A 21,403-nucleotide genomic window follows, 5' to 3' on the forward strand; every position below is an offset into this window, starting at 1 on the left:
GGTAAAACCCCATCTCTAGTAAAAATACAAAAATTAGCCGGGTGTGGTGGCAGGCGCCTGTAATTCCAGCTACTCGGGAAGCTGGGGCAGGAGAATCACTTGAACCCAGGAGGTGGAGATTGCAGTGAGATGAGATTACACCACTGCACTCCAGCCTGGAGACAGAAGGAGACTGTGTCTCAAAAACAACAAAAACAAAAAGGATAAAAAAGAAAAAACACCAAGTCAGGTTTAAGATCTTTTTCTGCTAAAAGGAATCTGATGACTGCTACTGATCATTCCAGTTGGACCTGGCAACACTGACAGCACACACGCACACACGCACACACCACAGGTTCTGATTACTCAGGGACGTCTTCTAATAAGAACTAACCAGCAGCCTCACACTGCACACATACACAACAACCTAGCCAGTTTATTCTATACTAGGAAACTGTTAGGAAAGGATAAAAAACAAAGGGTGTGTGTGTGTGTGTGTGTGTGTGTTTGAAGAACCTGCTCTTGAGAAATGAATAGTGGACTCTAACACCTGTCTGAACCTGAACTTGTTCAATTATGTTTCAGACAAGATGAGACAAATTCATATTGACATTAAGACAGTCATATTGTTATTACTCAATCATCCTGCATGAGAAACATAATTTCTAGTCTACTGAGAGCCTAACGCTTTGCAGTAAGGAGCTTACAATAAGAGTATTAAGCTGGGGAAGAAGCGTATTAAGCCAGTGTGTGGGAGGATGACGGGGGTGGAGAATCAGACTCCCCATTCCCTGTCCCAACATCAAAGACCATGACCATGGAGAGCTTACTGCAACCTGGCCCTCCCCACCAGCGCCCCCTGCACAACAAAGGTCATCTACAAGCATGGCTAAAAGGGCAGCACTTTCCATCTCTTCTCACAGAAGGAGTGATCATTTTGCTCACAAATTCTGACCAGTAAAGTCAAGATATTGCTGTTTCTCATTATGCTAAAGCTGACCTGCGATACTCTTTCTCCAAAAGTAAGGACGGGCTTCATCATTTCTAGAGATTAAAAGAAGAAAATACATCTTTACCAACCTGACAAGAACTCTATCAGGGATGCTTTCAGAGTTCTGAGGAAGTCAGAAATCACAAAATCGACAACTTATTACCCAGTTATCTCAGGACTAAAATGAAAACTTCCCTCTCTCAAATATGGCTCCTTCACCTGCATCCTGACCCAACTTTCCCATATACAATGGTCATTCAACAAACTTGATATTTCTAAATTAAAAATTTTCCTTTTATTTTTATTTTTTAAATAGAGAGGGGTCTTGCTATATTGATTGCCCAGGCTGGTCTGGAACTCGTAGGCTCAAGCCCTCCATCTGCCTCAGCCTCCCAAAATGTTCGGACTCCAGGCCTGAGCCACCGCGCCAGCCGCATTCGGAAGATTTCTAATGAACTGCTCTAGTACCCACATGCACACACATCATCTCAGGACTGTCTTCAATTTGGCTTTGCTCTACTATAGAAACTAGACATTAAGAGACAGACAGGCCAGGCACGGTGGCTCACGCCTCTAATCCCAGCACTCTGGGAGGCCGAGGTAGGCGGATCACGAGGTCAGGAGATCGAGACCATCCTGGCCAACATGGTGAAACCCCATCTCTACTAAAAATACAAAAAATTCACTGGGCGTGGCAGCACACGCCTGTAGTCCCGGCTACTCGGGAGGCTGAGGCGGGAGAATGGCGTGAACCCGGGAGGCGGAGCTTGCAGTGAACAGAGATCGCGCCGCTGCACTCCAGCCTTGGTGACAGAGCGAGACTCCGTCTCAAAAAAAAAAAAAAGACAGATAATTCATACTCCAGGAGTTCTCCAGCAAGGCTTTTGAATGATGAAAGAGTAACATAAGCATGGCTCACAGCAGCTGCTCAGCCCCCTCTTATTTATCATGAGGATTCCTAGTGGGCAGGGCCACAGTAAAATATAGGATCAAGTTCTAAGAAATTAATGCTTAAATTCAACACCACGGGTCTCTGGTCGTAGGCAACTTTTACATTTTGCCGCAAACACTAGTACATAGAAGCTGTCAGTTTTCCCCCAGTTGAAATGATCTTATTTTGCTAATATCCTTATAATTGCAAAACACAAATATTTTAAATGAAGAGTGCTACACTCAAACTGTCATAATCTAGTTTAGCAGGCAAGGCGTACATAAATAATTCAACATTTTAAAGTCTACCCCAAAACCAATCATTTACAATGGCTAATCCAGTTTAATGCAAAGAGCTAGGTGAACTGACGGCTGATTTTGGATTTGAAGATGCACTGCTGGAATTACAATGTGAGAGAAGCCTGGTGAGGAGTCGCAGGTCTGTAGAGAACACAGGTTTTATATCTTTTGAATTCCAAGTAGTCAAGGAATGATCATCAATAAGAGAGGAACTGCAAACGTTAAAAACACATTAGATCAGAGAGGCCGTCAATCAGGCAAAAACAAACAAACAAAAAACCAGTTCTTCAATTTTAAAATATGCTACGTAGCAGGGTGGTCTACAAATTTCTTTTCTTGTCTTTCTTTTTTGAGTCGGGGCCATGCTCTGGCACCCAGGCTGGAGTGCAATGGCGCAATTACGGCTCAGTGTAACCTCCTAGGCTCAAGTGATCCTCCCACCTCAGTCTTCTGAGTAGCAGGGACTACAGGTGTGCGCCACCATGCCTAGCTAATTTTTGTATTTTTTGTAGAGATGGGGTTCTGCCGTGTCGCCCAGACTGGTACAAATTTGAATCTTCACTTTAATTTCTAGATCTCAATGATGCCATCAGCCAAGAAACTTTCACCTGTGGTGTAGCTTGACACAGATCAGTGTAGCATGTTATGTCTCCGTTAATTATGGCTAAGGCAAAAAAAAAAAAAAAAAAAAAAAAAAAAGCCACAGGCTGAATGAAATCATTAAATTCTCTCTAGTATTTGCAGGAAGAGAAGAGCCATTCTACAGAGAAATCTGGTGCACACAAAGCCACAACCTCTTTGTTTTGGCAAAGCAACTTCTAGAAAAACCTCAAGGGGAAAGCGGACAAGGCAGAGAGGAGACCCCAGTGCAGTGGCCGTCTGTTTTTTAAAAGAGATAGGGAGTTACAATGTTGCCCAGGCTGGCCTCGAACTCCTATGCGCAGGTGATTCTCTCACTTCAGCCTCCCAAGTAGCTGCAACTACAGGTGCACTTCACCACACCCAGCCCATTTCTTTCATCTTAATCTGACAGGTCGTTGTTTAAAATGTCCTGAAATCATCCCCAGGATTATGTAAAAACAGTAAAAAGTAAAAACAGCAGCCGGGTGCTGTGGCTCACGCCTGTAATCCCAGCACTTTGGGAGGCTGAGGCAGGTAAATCACAAGGTCAGGAGATCAAGACCAGCTTGGCCAACATGGTGAAACCCCGTCTCTACTAAAAATACAAACATTAGTTGGGCATGGTGGCACGTGTCTATAATCCCAGCTACTCGGGAGGCTGAGGCAGGAGAATTGCTTGAACCAGGGAGTCAGAGGTTGCAGTGAGCCGAGATCGCGCCACTGCACTCCAACCTGGGTGACAGAGCAAGACTCCGTCTCAAAAAAAAAAAAAAGTAAAAATAGCAAGGGGAAGAAAACTTATTGCAGAATGCTACCTATTTAAGAAGGAATGATTATAAATACATACGTGTATTTCCTTGAATTTGAAAAAATGGGATGGGCACGGTGGCTCATGCCTGCAATCCCAGCACTTTGGGAGGCCAAGGCAGGCAGATCACTTGAGGTCAATAGTTCAAGACCAGCCTGGCCAACATGGTGAAACCCCATCTCTACTAAAAATACAAAAAAAAAAAAAAAAAAAAAAAGAGCCGGGCATGGAGGCATGTACCTGTAATCCCAGCTGCTCGGAAGACTGAGGCAGGAGAATAATAGCCTGAACCCAGGAGGCAGGGCCTGCAGTGAGCCAACATCGTGCCACAGCACTCCAGCCTGGGCAACAGAGCAAGACCCTGGCTCAAAAATATAAATACAAATAAAGGAATGATAAATTATAAAATTGTTTAAATAGTAACCCATGAGGAAGTAAAGGATTAGGGTGAATGAGATAGAAGAAAGAAGTTAGACTTCTGACCATTCTTTTGAGATTTGATTTTTTTTCACTTTACAGGTAGAGAAATTAGAAATATATTTTATTACAAAACAAAATTAACAACAAAAAAGGCACTCCCTAAAAATCTGAAGTAAGATGAAACAAACGAACCTCTGTCCTGACTCCATGCAGAAAATTCAGAGTGGAAACGTTCCAAATGACTTTGAAATCCATCATGAGAGTCTCCAAGGACAAAAAAGAAATGTAAAAGTAAAAAAATAGCTATTTTCAGAAATCACTTTGTTGATGGTAATGTTACTTTTGAGACTCTTGGGGCTTACTGGTGAGATAAAGTTAATGAGTAATATGTTGGCTGAGGACTGGATTTTTTGGCCTGGGATTTTTTTTCTTTTTTTAAGAGATAGGGTCTTCTGTGTTGCCCAGGCTGGCCTCAAACACCTGAGCTCAAGTGATCACCCGCCTCAGCCTCCTAAGTAGCTAGGATTACAGGTGTTCACCACCGCAGTCACAGGGTTTTTGAATGGGAGATATAGATGGACAACTGATGAAATTCAGTAAAAACCTGCAGATGTGAAACTGAATAAAGTATCAGCAAGTATATGCTGGGTACAGTGGCTCACACCTGCAATCCCAGCACTTGGGAAGGTCGAGGCAGGAGGATCACTTGAGCCCAAGAGTTTGAGACCAGCTTGGGCAACATGGCAAAACTCCATCTTTACCCCCCAAAAAAAAAAAAAAAATTAGCTAGGTGTGGTGGCAAGGAAGGGAGGGAGGGAGGGAGGGAGGAAGTGGAAGAGGGAAGGAGAGGGATGGGAAAGGAAGGGGAGGGGAGAGGAGGAAAGGAAAAGAAAGGAAAGGAATCAACAAGAACTTGCAACATATTTTATCTTAAAAGTAGTAATTCCTAGCTCTGCTGAAAAAGCCTCTAAAAACAATGACTAACCTGGTACCATCCCTAGTGCCCAGATGAATACCTTTAAATACAACTTCCCAGCAAAATAAACCAGATCTCCTGGGAGAAATGGTTGATTCCAGATCTGAGACAGGAAAAAACATGAGCCTAGAACAACTTGTGATACCAGAAAGCAAGGAAGCCATCAAAGACTACAGTGGATATGATAAAAAAGACTCAGGAGCCAAGTTGAATAAATTCTCCATGGCCAAAGACGGACTGTGCCTCAGTAGAGATACTAAGTGTCATGAATTGAAAAATATATAAAAAAATTGTAATCCAGCGGGGCACAGTGGCTCACACCTGTAATCTCAGCACTTTGGGAGGCAGAAGCAGGAGGATCACTTGAGTCCAGGAGTTCGAGCCCAGCACGGGCAACATAGTAAGACCTCATCTCTATTTAATAAAAAGAAAAAAGAAGTAATCCATGACTTCATAAGATGCTACAAAGGAAAACCAAACCACCCTCTTTGGTCACTTTTGGAAGATGCTAGGGAACCACCAACTCATTGTTTTTATTTATTTATTTACTTTTTGAGACGGAGTTTTGCTCTTGTTGCCCAGGCTGGAGTGCAGTGGCGTGATCTCGGCTCACTGCAACCTCTGCCTCCTGGGTTCAAGTGATTCTTCCGCCTCAGCCTCCCGAGTAGCTGGGACTACAGGCATGCACCACCAGGCCTGGCTAATTTTGTATTTTTAGTAGAGACAGGGTTTCTCCATGTTGGTCAGGCTGGTCTCGAACTCCCAACCTCAGGTGATCCACCCGCTTCAGCCTCCCAAAAGCGCTGGGATTACACGCGTGAGCCACCATGCCCAGCCAACTCATTATTTTTAAAACTGATAAAGCAAAAGAATGAAACTTTTTTTTTTTTTTGGAGATGTAGTCTCCCCCAGGAGGAGTGCAGTGGTACGACCTTGGCTCACTGCAACCTCTGCCTCCCGGGTTCAAGCGATTCTCCTGCCTCAGCCTCCCACGTAGCTGGGACTACAGGCATGTATCATCACACCTGACTAAATTTGTATTTTTAATAGAGACGGGGATTCACTATGTTGGCCAGGCTGGTCTTGAACTCCTGATCTCAGGCAATCCACCCGCCTCGGCCTCCCAAAGTGCTGGGATTACAGGCGTGAGCCACTGTGCTCAGCCAAGAATCAAACATTTATCCTGCTATTACTAGACGAACTGCACTTCAAAGTTACTAATAACTAATAAGGAGAAGTTTCCTTTCATAGAAGTACCTCAGCTAATAAATGAAGGGACGAATAGAATTGGAATATCATTATTTGCAACTCTAAATGAATTAATGGATCTAGGTAATGATTATCAATGACTGCTCACATCATGAAGATACAATCTAACATGTGCCTCCATACCGTAGTATATACCACATACCACCTGCAAAGTATTCTTGCTCCCCCTCCCCAAGCAAAAAAAAAAAACAAAAACAAAAATCAACCCTGTATCTGATCAAGCTTCTTTTTCTTCTTTTTTTTTTTTCTGAGGCGGAGTCTCGCTCTGTCGCCCAGGCTGGAGTGCAGTGGCACGATCTCGGCTCACAGCAACCTCTGCCTACCAGGTTCAAGCGATTCTCCTGTCTCAGCGTCCCGAGTAGCTGGGATTACAGGCGCCCACCACCATGCCCAGCTAATTTTTTTCTATTTTTAGTGGAGACATGGTTTCACCATGTTGGCCAGGCTAGTCTCAAACTCCTAACCTCAGTTGATCCACCTGCCTCGGCCTCCCAAAGTGCTGGGATTACAGACATGAGCCACCTGCCCATCCCCCACTTTTTTTCTTTTTAAGACAAAGTCTTGCTCTGTCACCCAGGCTGGAGTGCAGTGGTGCAATCATAGCTCACTGCAGACTCAAACTACTGGGGTCAAATGATCTTCTCATCTCAGCCTCCCACGTAGCTGGGACTACAGGCGCATACCACCACTCCTGGCTAATTTTTTTTTTTTCATAGAGACAGCGCTGCTATACCTAAAAATATGCTTCTATCTGTATTTAAAGTTGAATTATGAACTTTAGACAGTTTCAGTTGCCTTAATTCTGTTCTATTCAGATGTATTTTTAGAATTCTTTTTTTTTTTTTTTTTTTGAGACAGAGTCTCGCTCTGTCTCCCAGGCTGAAGTGCAGTGGCTCGATCTCAGCTCAATGCAAGCTCTGCCTCCTGGGTTCACGCCATTCTCCTGCCTCAGCCTCCCGAGTAGTTGGGACTACAGGCGCCCGCCACCACGCCCAGCTAATTTTTTTGTATTTTCTTTAGTAGAGATGGGGTTTCACTGCGTTAGCCAGGATGGTCTCAATCTCCTGACCTCGCGATCCGCCAGCCTTGGCCTCCTAAAGTGCTGGGATTACAGGCGTGAGCCACCGCGCCCAGCCTAGATATATTTTTAGAATTTTTTTTTTAAATTGAAATATAGATACAGAAAAGCATATCTGTTATAAACGTTAAGTCTTAAGAACTTATTTACCAGGAACCCCAATTCCCTCTCATGCTCATTCGCCATTACCAATCCCTCTCTCAGTATCCCAATTTCTATCACCATGGGTTGTACCTGTTTGCAGTCTTCAGTATCTGACTTCTTTCATGTAAATTATTAAATAATAATAATTATTATTATTTTTGAGACAGAGTCTCGCTCTTGTCGCCCAGGCTGGAGTTCAGTGGCGTGATCTCGGCTCGCTGCAACCTCTGCCTCCCGGGTTCAAGCAATTCTCCTGCCTCAGCCTCCCGACTAGCTGGGATTACAGGAATGTGCCACCATGCCCAGCTAATTTTTGTATTTTTAGTAGAGACAGAGTTTCACTATGTTGGCCAGGCTAGTCTCAAAATCCTGACCTCAGGTGATCCACCTGCCTCTGCTTCCCAAAATGCTAGGATTACAGGTAGGAGCTGCTGCACCCAGCCTTTTCATGTAAATCACGTGTATGGGATTCATTCATATTGTTGTGAAGGCAGGTTCATTTACTGGAACAGAATTACTGTTTAGTTTCCATCTTCTGAATACACTACAACTTATTTACCCTTTTTACTATTTAGAGACATTTCAGTTGCTTCTGGTTTAGGGCTATTATGAATAATGTTGCTGTGAACATTCTTGTACAATGTTTGTGATATGTGTGAATACACATTTCTTTTGGATGTAAACTTAGGAGTGGAACTGCTGGGTCACAGGGTATGAGCAAGCTCAGCTCTTGTAAATCTTCCTAAAGATATGTTCTCCTGAATGTTACCAGTTGACACCCAGCTGCATGAGAGGATCGGCAATTGCTCTGCATCCTTGCCAACACTGGATGGTCTATCCAGTATGCCATTATGTTTTTCATTTGCAGTTCTCTAATAACTAATGAGATTTAACATCCTTTTTGGTATCTTTTGACTCAAAAATAAATAAATAAATAAATAAAACAAAATGCCTGTGAATTGGGGAGTCTGCAATCTGCATTTTGGGGAATAGATGGTTTAAAATTAAATGTTTAAAAATAACCTTATCATTTGCCATACTTTGTAGAAATAACAACGGAGCAAGAGAAATAACAACAAGGATATAATAACAATAATAACAAGGAGAAATAACAACAAGGTATCTTCTCAGAAGGTCAATGTGACTCAATATTTTTTTTTTTTTTTTTTTGAGACTGAGTCTTGTTCTGTCGCCCAGGCTGGAGTGCAGTGGCACGATCCTGGCTCACTGCACACTCCGTCTCCCGGGTTCATGCCATTCTCCTGCCTCAGCCTCTCGGGTAGCTGGGACTATAGGCGCCCACCACCATGCCCAGCTATTTTTTTGTATTTTTAGTAGAGACGGGGTTTCACCGTGTTAGCCAGGATGGTCTCGATCTCTTGACCTCGTGATCTGCCTGCCTCAGCCTCCTAAAGTGCTGGGATTATAGGTGTGAGCCACCACGCCCGGCCTAAATGTGACTCAATATTAAATTAGTTTGCATTTTAGGCTGGGTGCAATGGTTCATGCCTGTAATCTCAGCACTGTGGGAGGCCGAGGAAGGTGGATCACTTGAGCCCAGGAGTTCAAGACCAACCTGGGCAACCTAGGGAGACCCTGTCTCTATAAAATAATACAAAAATTAGCCAGGCATGGTGGCACATGCCTGTAGGCGCAGCTACTAAGGAGGCTGACAGGGGAGGATCACACGAGCCTGGGAGGTCGGAGCTGCAGTGAGCTGTGAGTGCGCCACTACACTCCAGCCTTGGCAACAGAGTGAGACTCAGTCTCAAAATAAAAAAAAAAAAAATTAAGCTTGATGGAATTATTTATATCTGACTGCTCAAGGTCATCGCCAAGGTCTGAGTTTTCACACACAAAAAAAACTTGCAACTTCCGGCATAAATGGGTTAATGGTCAGAGGAGGAATCTCCAGGCAGAGGGATCAGAGAGCTGTAGCTCAACGTGGCTGGAGTATCAAATACAGGGGCAGGTGGGAAGGAATGATGGGAAATGACAAGACAATACATTTGACTGTGCATTACTACATGCCAGGCACTAAGTTAAGTACACCTAATCCTCAAAACAACCCTATGTGGTAGATACTATTATTATTCCCCATTTTATAGATGAGGAAACTGAAGTTTAGCGAAGTTAGGTAGCCTGTTCTATGTAAAGCCAGACAGGGACCAGCTCACAAAAGGCCTTTTCCACACCTATGCAAGAAGGTTTTGGTGTTATCCACAGTACCTCAGTTAAACAAAACACCAATGTAAAGTATGCCACAGGAAGTTTATGCAGACTACAGATAACTGAAAGAGATCGGTGCAGTTAAGTCCAGAGAAAGGGAGAGATGTCCAGGTTCCATGGGCTGAATGCTTCTGGGAGCTTTATGCAAGTAAGTTGGAATTGGGCTGCGCTGCAGTGGAGGACGTCAGAGGGAAGGATCAGAATGGGGTATGTGCAAAAGCTGTACAAAGTCAGCTCTGACTTCAGCACCATGGGAAGGCTGTGGAGACAGTACAGTCAGGACAACTGGGAGTGATTAGGATGGAAAGTCAGGACAGATCTGGGAGGCCCAAGGAGCCAAACGAGGAAGTGTACTTCCTCCCGCTGGTGGTAGGTGGCCACTCAGGAGTGGGGGAACAGGATGCTGACCACAGGATGAATCCAAGTCACTCGTAGATGAGAAGCTGCTAGGATGGTCCATAAGCAAGATGCGAGGCCAACATGAGCAGGTTCTGGCCAGGCCAGGAACAACATAGGGCCGTGGCGGGCAGAGTGTCAGAGTGACATTAGGTGCTCACGCTGTGAAATCAGACTCATCTGGGTTCTAACCTGACTTTTTGGAGCCTCCAGTAGACGGAGAGTAATACCATCTACTTCACTCGATTGCTGTGAGGTGGAAATAAAATGAGAATATAATGTATGTGAAGTATTCAAACAACAACAAATACTATATCCAGTGCTTCAAATCTACTAAATCTACTGGATCCTGCGCACGATGTTGCTCCTTAATGCAAGTCCTACACCGTTCCTTTAAACATTCAGCAAACACTGGGAACGCCACCCACCTGCCTACCTACGAGTCAGACGCTGGCGACTCCTCCTCCACAAAGCGGTCCTTGACTAGCCCCAGCCTGAGCAATTTCCTTTTCTCAACTCCTGGCCGCTCTTGCCCCTACCATTCAGAACTTACTCATATGCAAATCTGCTGCAAATCTGCATCAATAGCGCCACGTGTTTTTCTTTCCTGCAAAACTGATCATTGTGAGTAACAGAAACCAATATCTGATTTGTTTATCATCACAACGAAGACCACACTTAAGAAGAAAAGTAACTAAGAAGAGGGTCCTAAGCTTTGGTTTTGCTCAAGAGCTCAGCCCCTGGCCATCACATCCATTTTGTAGCGTAAGGCACAGCCTGGTACAGTACTGGTTTTCAAACTATTTCTTTGTTCTTTTTATTTTGAGACCCAGTCTCACTCTGTCACCCAGGCTGGTGGGCAGTGGCGTGACCTTGGCTCACTGTAACCTCTGCCCACTATAACCTCCGCCTTGCAGGTTCAAGCGATTCTCCTGCCTCAGTCTCCCCAGTAGCTGGGATTACAGGTGTGCACCACCATGCCCAGCTAACTTTTGTATTTTTAGTAGAGATGGGGTTTCATCATGTTGGCCAGGCTGGTCTCAAACTCCTGACTTCAGGTGATCACTACCTTGGCCTCCCAAAGTTCTGGGATTACAAGCATCAGCCACCATGGCCAGCCCAAACCATTTCTTAACAGCAGGACACTTTCAACAAATAAATCAACACATAACATTGATAAAAGCAGATGAGCTCTTTAAAATGAGAGGGAGATCTCAAGTACCAGCCTGATGTCTGCCCCACCCTGGGGCACCTACACGGCATCCTTCAGCTATGTGGACAAGACTGAAAACCCAAAGAGAAGGGAGCTGGGCACTGTCAGGATACCCAGCTCCAACACGCACAAAGTTGCCTAATTAATTTGACACCTCTCCTCCATCTGCTCTCCAAAAAGCCCTCTAGTTCTTACTCCCTAGACAGCCATGTCCCAGGCTTAAAGGTAATGTCTTCAATGCAGGGGATCCTTTTTAAGCCCAGAGTTCCTCAGCAGTGCTCACACCAAGAGTGAACAACTCACTAGGGCTACACTTTCCCCTTTTTCTCCTAACAAACGTCAAACTTCCTTAAAGCAAACCAAAACAAAGCTAAAATAATGCCTTGGGCAATTAGAGGAGAGCTGGAACAAAGAGGTAAGTGGCTTGTTAGAATTCTGCAGAGAACAGTTTGTAGAACATGCTTCCTTATATTCATTAGTTGAAATTATGGAACAAAATTCTATCAACATTAGGACCTGTCTTTTTGTTGCTAAAATAAATCCAGACAACAGGAATGGGTTGAGTGTGGGCACTTGAATCACGAGTGAATTAGAATTTTTCAGCATTCAGCACCAACAGAAACGAGTCAGTAGGCTTGAGATAAGTGAAAACAGAAGTTGCCATAGTAACTTGCACATTTACCCTAAAATGGCGGGAGTGGGGGTGGGGAAATAGGTCAATGTTTCTGCTTAACTAGCTCTATTCCTTGTCTAAAGCAGCATCCTCCTCCTTCCTCACCCCCAACAGGAGCAAGAGGGGGAAAGTCAGATGGGCTTTTCAAAAAACGAGGGTGGGGACAGAGGTCTAGGAATACGGAAGAGAACCAAGAGGACGGCCAAATAAAAACCTCGTGAGTACCCTGGGACGACCCCCTGGGGAAAGCAGTTGCTGATCAAGGGCAGCAGCGCTAAGAAACTGTTGCTGGGTTACTACAAATCAGGAATTGCCGTTTTTTCCTGTAGCGGCTGAAGTGCGTCTAATGGAACACTTGGGAGTGCATTATTAGCGGCTTGGGGCTGGGGTAGTGGTGGGGAGGGAGGAAGACCCTGGCAGGCGGGGAGTCTGGGGCCCTCAGCATTCTCTGATGGTTGAGAACTATGAATGGGGCTGAAGGATGCCCCAAAACAGAGGAGAGGAGGGGAGGGAAGCTTAGGGGGTTCCTTTTGAAAATAAGCTGGTTTTGTTAACACAGAAACAGTGCCCTTTACTACGTAGACCTGGCAAGGCTACTCATGCAGGAGGGCCAGGAGGACTTGGTCTCGGAGCTGGTGTGGAGTGCCAGGGTACGTTATCCGCTCTTCCACCTGCAGCGCCGACACGTGTGGGAGGCGGGGGAAGCAGAAAGCACTTGAAAACAGGTGCAGTTCCACTTTGCTGCAGCTGTTAGTGTCTCCACGGGGATAACTCAGAGCATTACTAATGATTTTAACCATGTGGTGTGAGGGCCCTGGTATTCTAGAAAATGACAGAAAGGATAATTCTTCGGGGTGGTGAGGGGTGTCAAAAAAGGAGAAGCATCTTTTTAACCAGAGACTATTTCAAACACAAACCTCTAGATACCTTACTGCACTGTCCAGGAGTCTACCCTTCATGGAAAGGGCCATTCAAATGGCACTGGGGAGTGTGCTTGAACCCAGCAGAACTTCTAGCTGCAGAGGAGAAGGACAGGCTCAACCTCGAATTTAAGCTCCTGTTTTCAGAAACATGATAGTATCTGCAAATTGTTCCCTTGTGCTACATGTCTCTACTCCTCTACCCTACAAGAGCAGGAAAAGAGACTCAGACACACAGCAACATGTAAGATGACTTTAGAGACCAAGAGCAGCCAAGAGCTTGGAGGAACAGCACCCAGAACAAGCCCACTGTAGGGGCTGAGGGAGCAAAGCAGCAGGTGTCAGGTCCCCGCACATACTAAGAAATGAAGAGCATGTGCTGAGCAGTGTGTGGAAGAGCACGTGCTGGGCAGTGTGTGCAGACACTTCAGCTGGGAATCTCCAGGCAACAAGAAGCCAGCCACATCTGGGAGGGAACTGTGAGAAGCAACAGATGCTATTCTGTCACTGCCTCTCAGCACTGCCCGGAAAATCATTCAGTCTGGCCAGCTCAGAGGTGGTTTTCCTTTACCTATAGCAGCACTGAGGACAAAGAGACATCTGTGAACAAACCTTTTTTTTTTTTTTTTTTTTTTTTTTGAGACAGGATCTCACTCTGTTGCCCCAGGGTGAAGTGCAGAAAGTGCAGTGACACGATCAGGGTTCACTGCAGCCTCTCTACCTGCCAGGCTCAAGTGATCCTCCCACCTCAGCCTCCCCAGCAGCTGGGACTACAGGCATGCGCCATCAAAATACAAAAATTTTTGTATTTTTTGCAGAGACGGGGTTTCACCATGTTGCCTAGGCTAGTTTTGAACTCCTGAGTTCAAGTGATCCGCCCGCCTCAGCCTCCCAAAGTGTTGAGATCACAGGTGTGAGCCACCAGGCCTGGCCACAAATCATTTCTTTAAACTTTTTATTCCAGAAAATGTTCTAGCATACACAAAATAGAAAGGGATAATGATCTATCACCCAGCTTCAAAAATGGTTAATATTCTAGTGCTAATCTGAAAGCCAAGACAGAACCCTTCATTAGAATGATCCCCAAGTGTTACACACCAAAAGCCTGCAATCCAAAAAGTCAACTTCTACGTTCTCCAGGAGCCCCAGGAGGCAGCTATTCTAGGAAAGTGGCAGTGGTAAGGAAAAGAAAGAGACCTCACTTTCAATTCTTGAGGAATGTCCACCAGCGTAATTATACCTGCAAAATGTTTCTACAGGTTATGTTACCTGAATTTTTGTTTTCTAAAAAAATTTTTATTTCATTTTTAATATTTTTGAGACAGAGTCTTGCTCTGTGGCCCAGGCTGGCGTGCAGTGGCACAATCTCAGCTCATTGCAACCTCCGTCTCCTGGGTTCAAGCAATTCTCGTGCCTCAGCCTCCCTAGTAGCTGGGATTACAGGAGTGCCACCACGCCCAGCTAATTTTTGTATTTTTAACAGAGACACAGTTTCACCATGTTGGCCAGGCAGGTCTCAAACTCCTGGCCTCAAGTTATCTGCCCAGCTCGGCCTCCCAAAGTGCTGGGATTACAGGCATAAGCCACCATGCCCAGCCAAATTTTTAATTCCTAAAAGATAAATTTCTGTCGGCTGAGCAAAAATCACTGTGTTGTACAGACTCACAGAGGAAGGCTCCATGGTCTCCAGGACCAGCCTTCTAGGACTGTGTCTTGGTTACAACCCCTTTCCATTTTGACATAAGCATTTGGGGCAAACTTCAGTTAAACAGGACACTACCAATTCAGTTCACTTATGACGGACCAAAACCCACCATGTGCTTGCTGGCAGGTGGTGAAGCTGAGCAAGGTCTGTACTTACTGGTACTGTGACATCATCATAAAAACTCCAAGCTAAGGCCCATCTCATCGTCCGACCTTGACAGAATTCAGTGTAGGTGACTTTAGGAACCTGAAACCAACAAAGACAGCATCTCATCAAACTGCAATCATTCTACCAATGTTTCTGGCTGCTGCGTCATGCCATATGATGTTGATCCTTCTTTTTAATCAGTTAACAAACAATATTATCAAACAACAGTTATAGATAGCTGCCTAATAATGAATGAATAAATCCTCTCTCAACGAAGTTATATTTTTTCCTCCCAAAAAACATAAGAGAATTTACAGATATGACTTGAAGGTTCAAATATACGAAACACTGAAAACACAGCTCTTTAGAGAATTATTTGTAATATGATTCAAGTGAGTTTTTTTGTTTTTTGTTTTTTTGAGACAGAGTCTTGCTCTGTCACCCAGGCTGGAGTGCAGTGTGTGGTCTTGGCTCACTGCAACCTCCGCCTCCCAGATTCAAGCAATTCTCCTGCCTCACCCTCCCGAATGGCTGGGATTACAGGCGCAGGCCACCACGCCCAGCTAATTTTTGTATTTTTAGTAGAGGTGGGGTTTCACCATCGCTGGTCTCAAACTCCTGACCTCAGGCGATTCGCCCACCTCTCAAAGTGCTGAGATTACAGGCGTGAGCCACCACACCCAGCCTCAAGTGATTTTTTGTTTTCTTTTTTAGAAAGAAAGTCAACCAAAGTCTGGCTAGACACAGGTAGGTAATCTGTTTTATTAATCAGATTTTAGGAAAGGTAAAGGAACTAGTTTGTAGGTCTCACAATTTACCCAAGAAATGGTATTGTGAGGAAAAGAGGGGGAATAGGTCGTCAGAGAGAAACCAGAGACCAGAAACTCTGCTCCTCCCACTGATGTGCATCTGACCCTTTTGCTGAGAAGTCCTCTGACTCACACCAAACCCCAGAAACTGGGAGGAAAGTGGAAGTGGCAGGGGGAGTATTTATTTTATGTAAAATAATTTTTTTGGGAGACAGGGTCTCGCTCTGTCATCCAGACCGTAGTGCAGTGGCGTGATCTTAGCTTGCTGCAACTTCAACTTTCCGAGCTCAATGGATCCTCCCACCTCAGCCTCCTGGGTAGTGGGGACTACAGGCACGCGCCATCACACTTGGCTAACTTTTTGTATTTTTTTGTTGAGATGAGATTTCGCTGTGTTGCCCAGGCTGGTCTTGAATTTCTGGGTTCAAGCAATCTGCCCGCCTCAGCCTCCCAAAGTGCTGTGATTATAGACATGAGCCACTCTGCCAGGCCTGGGAGTACTTACTTGCAACCTGCCTTCTGAAACAGGAGCACGGGGCTCTGCTCTTGTGGAATGTCATCCTAGTGGGAAGCACATGGGACCGAGGCTGTGTTCTGGTGCTGTTCCCCCAGAGCTAACTGCATGGCCCACAACAAGCCCTTAAACCTATGTAGCTTGAGTTTCTGGATCTATAAAGGAGTGAGTTGAACTTGTCTTGGAGGCATGGCAAAAAATAAAAATTAAAAAAAAATTAAAAATAAAAAGGAGTTCGATGTGAGGTCAGTGGTAGATACCAGGTTTTTTGATTTCTGGTTTCTCTCTGACATTCTATTTATCCTGTTTTTCTCCACCTTTCTCTATGATTGTCAAAAAAGGCCTTGTTTTAATAATCTATAAAAAATATATTTTAGCCCTAAAAATACAGAACTTAGAAAACAAAACAAAAAACATATTTAGAGTTTCAGAGTATAAAGAAAATTCTATACTCAAAACTACCATCGGAGTAGATACAGGTCAGGTGCGTGGGTCCCGCCTGTGATCCCAGCACTTTGGGAGGCCAAGGTGGGAGGATCACTTGAGGCCAGTAGTTCGAGACCAGCCTGGGCAATACAGCAAGAACTTATCTTTATAAAAAATAAGGATTACTTGAGTAGAGGAGTTTGAACTAGTCTGGGCAACACAGAGAGACCTTGTTTCTACTAAAAACTTAAAAATTAGCTGGGCGTGCTGGTGTGTGCCAACAGTCCCAGCTACTTGGGAGGCTGAAGCGGGAGGATTGCTTAAGCCTAGAAGTTTGAGGTTGCAGCAAACTATGATTGTGCAACCACACTACAGTCTGGTTGACAGAGCAAGACACCATCTTTTTTTTTTTTTGAGACGGAGTCTCGCTGTGTCACCAGGCTGGAGTGCAGTGGCACGATCTCAGCTCACTGCAACCTCTGCCTCCCAGGTTCAAGAGATTCTCCTGCCTCAGCCTCCCCAGTAGCTGGGACTACAGGTGCGCGTCACCATGCCCGGCTAATTTTTGTATTTTTAGTAGAGATGGGGTTTCACCATGTTGCCCAGGATGGTCTCGATCTCTTGACCTCATGATCCACCTGCATCGGCCTGCCAAAGTGCTGGGATTACAGGCGTGAGCCACTGTGCCCAGCCCGACCCCATTTCTAAAAAAAAAAACAAAAAAACACAGTAGATATATGAAAAAAACCTCAAGATGGACTAAAGACTTGAATATAAGACCTGAAAGTATAAAAAATACTAGAAGACTTGGTCCCAAAGGAAAAGAAATCATTAGGTGGGGTGCAATGGTGCACACCTGTAATCCCAGCACTTTGGGAGGCTGAGGTGAGAGGACTGCTTGAGCCCAGGAGTTTGAGACCAGCCTGGGCAACATGGCAAGACCCCATCACTACTAAAGAAAAACAAAATTAGCTAGGCATGGTGCCATGTGCCTATAGTCCCAGCTACTCAGGAGGCTGAGGCAGGAGGATGGGTTGAGCCCAGGAGTTCAAGGTTACAGTGAGTCATGATCCCACCACTGTACTCCAGCCTGGGAACAGAGCTAGTACTTGATCTCAAAAAAAAAGAAAAGAAAAGAAAGAAAAGATATCTGGACTTGAATAAACTTAAGCATCCATCAACAAAGGATTGGATTTTAAAAATGAGGTATACATATACAATGGAATACTATTCAGCCATAAAAAAGAATGAAATTGTGTCTTCAGCAACATGGACAGAACTGGAGGCCATTATCTTAAGTGAAACAACTGAGACATAGAAAGACAAGTACCACGTGTTCTTACTTCTAAGTGGGAGTTAAATAATGTGTACCACATGGAAGCAAAGTATGGAATGATGGGCAAAGGGAGACTTGTGGTTGGGGAGTGGGAGACCGGGTGACGGGAGGTTGCTTGGTGGGTAGGACATGCACAACGACATGAATTGTTCCAGTGACAGTTACACTGAAGGCCCTGACTTCGCCACAATGCAATATATCAATGTAGCAAAACTGTACTTGTGCCCCATGGATACAAAGAAAAGTAGCTACATGAGAACAGTAATGAGGAAGCCTCACCCCTTGTATGCGAAGCTCTTCCTTCAGAGGCGCCAGGCTGCATTTCTTTCCCAGCATACAGCTATACCATCTAGGAAAAAAAAAAAAATCAGACAAGTAAATACTGTTTATGTGGTTAAAATTTTAAACTAAGCATTATTCAAGTGAATAAGATGAGAACAGTAACAAACATTCAGTAAGGTCACAAGTGAAAAATACCAAGAATTACATACAATGTATTTCGACAAAGACCAAATCTAATGATGGAAAACAAGCCCAAGGCAACTTAAAAAATAAATAAATAAATAAATGTACTTAGCCTCTCCAATGCTTCAGGGCTATGTATTAAATATTTGGAAAAAGATTAAAGAAGTCTCATCTGTCATGCTTACAACGAAGGCCATTTAGCTCTAGGACAGAAATTAGAAAATAAAGAACAACAAAAACATCATACTAAGAGAACTTAAAATTACATCCAGCAGGAACCTGTATTGTGAGATGTCCTCATCTGCAAGTAATTTAAGGATAGATAATGCCTTCGAGTTTCAACAGATCATGAAATCAATTTGCTCTAGAGTAAAAACAAATCCAGAAGAAGGAATGTGGAGAAGTTGGACTGAACTGATTAAAAGGTAAAGGGATAGAATGTATTGCTTCTGATTATTCTAAAAAGTTTGTAAAGGACCTCTGCTTCAGCCCATGAAAGATTAGTTACTATGGGAATTGCCCTTCCACCATAAACAACCTGGAAACTGGACAAAACATATAAAATAGCTGTTTTTCAGACATTGGATAACTGGCAGTGCAGACCTACAGTCCCAGAAACAAATGAGGTAAGCCTGCATTTGCTAGAGCTTTCCTAGAAGGAAATTCCCAGACTGCAGTACAGGGAAAAGAAATTCAAACACAGTCCGACGTCTTGCTGAGTTGATGAGACACAGATCAAAGTTCAGAGACGCTGACGGAGTTACAATTTGTAAAGCAAATTAACAAGAGCAAATGAAACCCAAGTAAGAAGAAGAAAGGAAAAAAAAAAAGATTAGAGCAGAAACTGAGGAAAGAGAAAACAGGAAAACAATGGAGAAGAATAATGAAACCAAGAGCTGGTTCTATGAAAACAAATTTTCTTGAAGTCAAGAAAAAAAGAAGACAGAACTCTCAGTATCAGAACTGAAAGAGGGGACATCCCGCAGACCCTACAGGTATTAAAGGGTGTGAAGAGGGTATAGAACAACTTTTTGCCAATAAATTTCACAACTTAGATGAAACAAATTGCTTCAAAAACACAAACTACCCAAGATTACTCAGGAAGAAATAGATAACTTGAATAGTTCTTTTTTTTTTTTTTGAGATAGTCTTGTTTTGTTGCCCAGGCTGGAGTGCAGTGGTACCATCTGGGCTCACCACCACCTCCGCCTCCCCGGTTGAGGCAATTCTCCTGCCTCAGCCTCCCAAGTAACTGGGATTATATGTGTGTGCCACCACGCCCAACTAATTTTTTTGTTTTTGAGACAGAGTACCACTCTGTTGCCCAGGCTGGAGTGCAGTGGCGTGATCTCCACTCACTGCAACCTCCACTTCCCGGGCTCAAGCGATTTTCCCACCTCAGCCTCCTGAGTAGTTGGGATTACAGGCATGCGCCACCACACCCGGCTAATTTTCTTTTGTATTTTTAGTAGAGACAGGGTTTCACCATGTTGGCCAGGCTGGTCTTAAACTCCCGCCTCGGCCTCTCTTAAGTGCTGGAATTACAAGCACGAGCCACCATGCACGATAGAGAAATAGATAACTTCAATAGTTCTCTATCAATTAAAGAAATTGAATTTGTATTAAAAACTTTCCAGACCCAAGTCACTTCACTAGTGAATTCTACTAAACATTTAAGGAAGAAATAATATTAATTGTATGCAAACTCTTCCAAAAAATATTAAAGAGGGAACACTTCCCCAACTCATCTTATAAGGCCAGTATTACATCAACAAATCGTATCATTTCTTTTTTTTTTTTTTTTTCTTGAGACAAGAGTCTCACTCTGTCACCCAGGCTGGAGTGCAGTAGCACGATCTCGGCTCACTGCAAGCTCCACCTCCTGGGTTCACGCCATTATCCTGTCTCAGCCTCCCGAGTAGCTGGGACTACAGGCGCCCGCCACCACGCCCGGCTTTTTTTTTTTTTTTTTTTTTTTTTAGTAGAAACGGGGTTTCACCATGTTAGCCAGGATGGTCTCGATCTCCTGACTGTGGGATCCGTCCACCTTGGCCTCCCAAAGTGCTGGGATTACAGGGGTGAGCCACCGTACCTGGCCTTATTTCTTATAATGATAAGAAAAGTATAGACCAGGTATCCTTCATGAACCTAAGATCTAAAAATCCTTAACAAGGGAGGGTGAGCTAGGAAAAGGGAAGATGTTGGTGGGAGGGCACAAAGTTTCAGTCAGACAGCAGGAATAAGTTTTAGTTTTTAGCATAGCATGGTGACTACAGTTAATAATGACATATTACATATTTCAAAATTGCTAAAAGATTAGACTTAAAATGTTCTCACCACACAAAAAATTGGGTGAGGAATATGTTAGTATGATTGAATCATTTAACAATAAACACATACAGCCATGAGTCACATAAGGACATCTCAGTCAGTAACAGATGGCACTTACAATAGGGGGTCCCATAAGATTAAAATGGAGTTGAGGCCGGGCACAGTGGCTCACACTTTGGGAGGCTAAGGCGGCAGATCACTTGAGGCCAAGAGTTCAAGACTAGCCTGGCCAACATGGTGAAACCCTGTCTCTGCTAAAAATACAAAAATTAGCCAGATGTGGTGGTGGGCACCTGTATGTAATCCCAGCTACTCAGGAGGCTGAGGCAGGAAAATAGCTTGAACCCCAGAGGTGGAGGTTGCAGCGAGCAGAGATCACACCACTGCACTCTAGCCTGGGATACAGAGTGAGACTCTGTCTCAAAATAAAATAAAGTAAAATAAAATAAAATAAAATAAAATGAAGTTGAAAAATTCCTATTGCCTAGTGATGTCGTAGCTGTTGCAACGTCATAGCACAATTTTAAAAAATAAAGTGTAGCTTAAGTGTACAGTGTTTATAAAGTCTACAATACTATACAGTGATGTTCTAGGCCTTCATATTCGCTCGCCACTCTCTCACTGACTCACCCAGAGCAGCTTCTAGCCCTGCAAGCTCTACTCATGGTAAGTGCCCTACACAGGTGGACCATTTTTTTTTTTTTCTGAGATGGAGTTTCGCTC

General features: G+C 44.1%; 1 protein-coding gene across 3 annotated transcripts in view; it reads right to left on the minus strand.

The window, feature by feature from the left end:
* Positions 1-21,403, minus strand: part of METTL16 (methyltransferase 16, RNA N6-adenosine) — a 94,959-nt gene that overhangs the window by 6,734 nt on the left and 66,822 nt on the right. For 2 of the 3 annotated variants that reach the window (XM_063718379.1, XM_063718378.1), the window contains 3 exons: positions 18,164-18,233; positions 14,809-14,898; positions 4,242-4,313 (listed from right to left, as the gene is read on the minus strand). In XM_063718379.1, coding sequence (XP_063574449.1) covers positions 4,242-4,313; positions 14,809-14,898; positions 18,164-18,233 — 232 coding nt within the window. The remainder of the gene's footprint in view (positions 1-4,241; positions 4,314-14,808; positions 14,899-18,163; positions 18,234-21,403) is intronic. The other variant, XM_009251119.4, reaches the window with a different exon arrangement.

The sequence above is a fragment of the Pongo abelii genome, chromosome 19 (genome assembly GCF_028885655.2).
Source record: "Pongo abelii isolate AG06213 chromosome 19, NHGRI_mPonAbe1-v2.0_pri, whole genome shotgun sequence".
In the NCBI taxonomy this organism is placed as follows: domain Eukaryota; kingdom Metazoa; phylum Chordata; class Mammalia; order Primates; family Hominidae; genus Pongo; species Pongo abelii.